General features: G+C 42.4%; 1 protein-coding gene across 1 annotated transcript in view; it reads left to right on the forward strand.

Annotated features, from left to right (window-relative positions):
* Window positions 1-2373, forward strand: part of POMT2 (protein O-mannosyltransferase 2) — a 46827-nt gene that overhangs the window by 16549 nt on the left and 27905 nt on the right. The window contains exon 10 of the mRNA XM_019518749.1: window positions 2079-2145. Within this exon, the coding sequence (XP_019374294.1) occupies window positions 2079-2145 (67 nt within the window). The remainder of the gene's footprint in view (window positions 1-2078; window positions 2146-2373) is intronic.

The raw sequence follows: 2373 nt of genomic DNA on the forward strand, positions 1-2373 counted from the left end.
TGGGGTCAAACGACCCCAGCAAGGTGTACATCTATCCTCTGCTAGTTGATAGTAAGTTGTTTGTAATGATATATCATGGCGGGGGCAGGTGGGAATGGGCTTGCTTGAAATAAAGGTTGGAACCTGTTCTGTTAGTCCCTGCAGTGCAGTCTGACTATGGAGTGATGTTTTATGGGAGAGCTGCCACAGATCTGTCTCCCCTTCTGTTTCTTTTAGATCTGGCATATGGCTCTGTCATCACAATGAAGAACCTTCGAATGGCAGGGGGGTATCTTCATTCACACTGGCACCTGTACCCTGAAGGAGTGGGAGCACGTCAGCAGCAGGTCAGTGTGTTGCTGTTGTGTGTAGCATGTCACTGTTGCACTACAGCCACCTTGTGATATATGCTGTGTTCCATTTGGAGCTGCTATAAGATTTAAATCCTCCCGTAAAAGCAGCTGTTCTTTCCTACTGCCCTATTCCATTGTCATTTTGCCTGGGAAGGTGCAAGTCCTCTCATTTTCTATTTCTGGCTGAAGTTGAAGCCAGAAATGAGGGGGAACTTCAAGGAACTGAAGCTCTTCTCATACATCGTGATGTTGTGGTACGCACCTCTGATTAATGTGTTATCCCTGAGGCCTCCAGCACTGAGCATTTAGATACAGCTGTGACAGAGGCTACTATGGTTCTTAGATTCCTTATTAGAATTTTAAGAGGGGACTAGGACTGTTTCCTGAATTTGGTCCTTAGTGGGAAGACCTTGGTAGTAGAGAAACCTGAAACGATACCACTCTCACACCAGAAGGACTTGCTTGCAATAGTGAGGGTGCATCATAATGGAGAGATTTCTTCCATTTTGCCCTCTGAACATGTGCCAAAACAACTTAAAAATTTGTTATATTTCCCAATGAAAGAGCAGCTGCCACCTGATGGAAAGCTGTGAAAATTCTTGTACATTAGAATTTTGAACAAGCCTCCTGCATTCTTTCCCATTAGATTTGTAATACTGTTTCTGCAGTGCAGTTCCTATGCTTATCAAAATTCTGCAAAGAGGTCTTGCTCCCTTTTGATCAGGGAATCCCTGCTGTATGTGAAAGCCTAAAAAATACCTTCTGAATTTCTCTATGGGTACTTTAAAATGCCATCTCCTTCTATGGACAGAGGCAATTTGTAACTGCTTCAAAAGGGGAGGAGGAGTTGCATGTGTCAGCTGTTATGCTGTACCTGTTACCACTGCGTGCTCCTGTAGCCAGACAAGTGAATAAAAAAAAAGAAGTTAAAATTGCAGTAATTTTGCTCCACTTGTTATGTATTCATGCTTCTTCAGTGATACAAGTATACCATGCAGCTACCTATTAACCACATTGCCTTTGTGGAGAGCATTAAGTGGTAAGAATAAAGGCATGAGAGTCTCTTCTCCTCAGTTTTGTTTCTGTTCATGCCACTGACCTCTCCTGCTATCCTGGGCACATCACTTCCTCATTTTATGCCTTGTTTTCCTCCTTTTAATACTCACTGCAGTGCTGGAGACACTTTATTCAGTAGATTAGGTTTCTTTACTTTCATAAACCAACAGTAAAAAGAAACAATTCCTTAGAAGTAGAATCACTTTGTATCTGCTTATTCCTAACCAAAAATCCTAATGGTCTCTTCATGGCAGTACTATTTGTTGCTGTGGAAGTGACTCAGGTGTCACTTGCATGGTTTCTAATATCAATGGGGGGAATTTCAAGGGTTTCACGCTGTACAGCTTGTTGTGGAAAGAGCCTCTGAACTAGGGCTGAGAGGAAATAGAGCTGCGTGATTTAGAAGTTATTACCAGGAACACAGAGCGATAGAGGAAAGGTAGAAAACTGCAAGTGTCATAGCACACCGTAACACAGGTACTGTATTTCCCCATTTGGTTGATAGATTTGTGGTTTGGATTACTCGGGGTCTAAAAAATAGGACTTTTAACTGGGGGCAGCATCACAAAGTTATCCTGTATTTATTTTATTAGTATTGGATATATTTGGTATTTAGAGTTGCTGCTGAAAGGAGCTTGTTCCTTGGCAAGACCCTGACTTGGGTGAAATGATTTTTCATTGTGTTTCCAGGTCACTGCCTATTTACACAAGGACTTGAACAACCTGTGGATTATAAAGAAATATGATTCGAACACAGGTAAGCAGAACACTAACAAATAAGCCATCTAACTGATACTTCTGTTTTTAACTAGCATGTTCTTGCATAGCCTCTTGGGTAACAAAGCAGTTTTCAGGTGGCCAACAGTGGAGAGCCGTGTGCCATGTAAATAAATCATAACTTTCATAGATTCGTAGACATTAGGCCTGGAAGGAACCTTGGAAGATCGAGTCCAGCCCCCCGCCTGAAGGCAGGAAGTCAGCTGGG

Source organism: Gavialis gangeticus, unplaced genomic scaffold (genome assembly GCF_001723915.1).
Source record: "Gavialis gangeticus isolate Ggan-Ray unplaced genomic scaffold, GavGan_comp1, whole genome shotgun sequence".
Classification (NCBI taxonomy): Eukaryota; Metazoa; Chordata; order Crocodylia; family Gavialidae; genus Gavialis; species Gavialis gangeticus.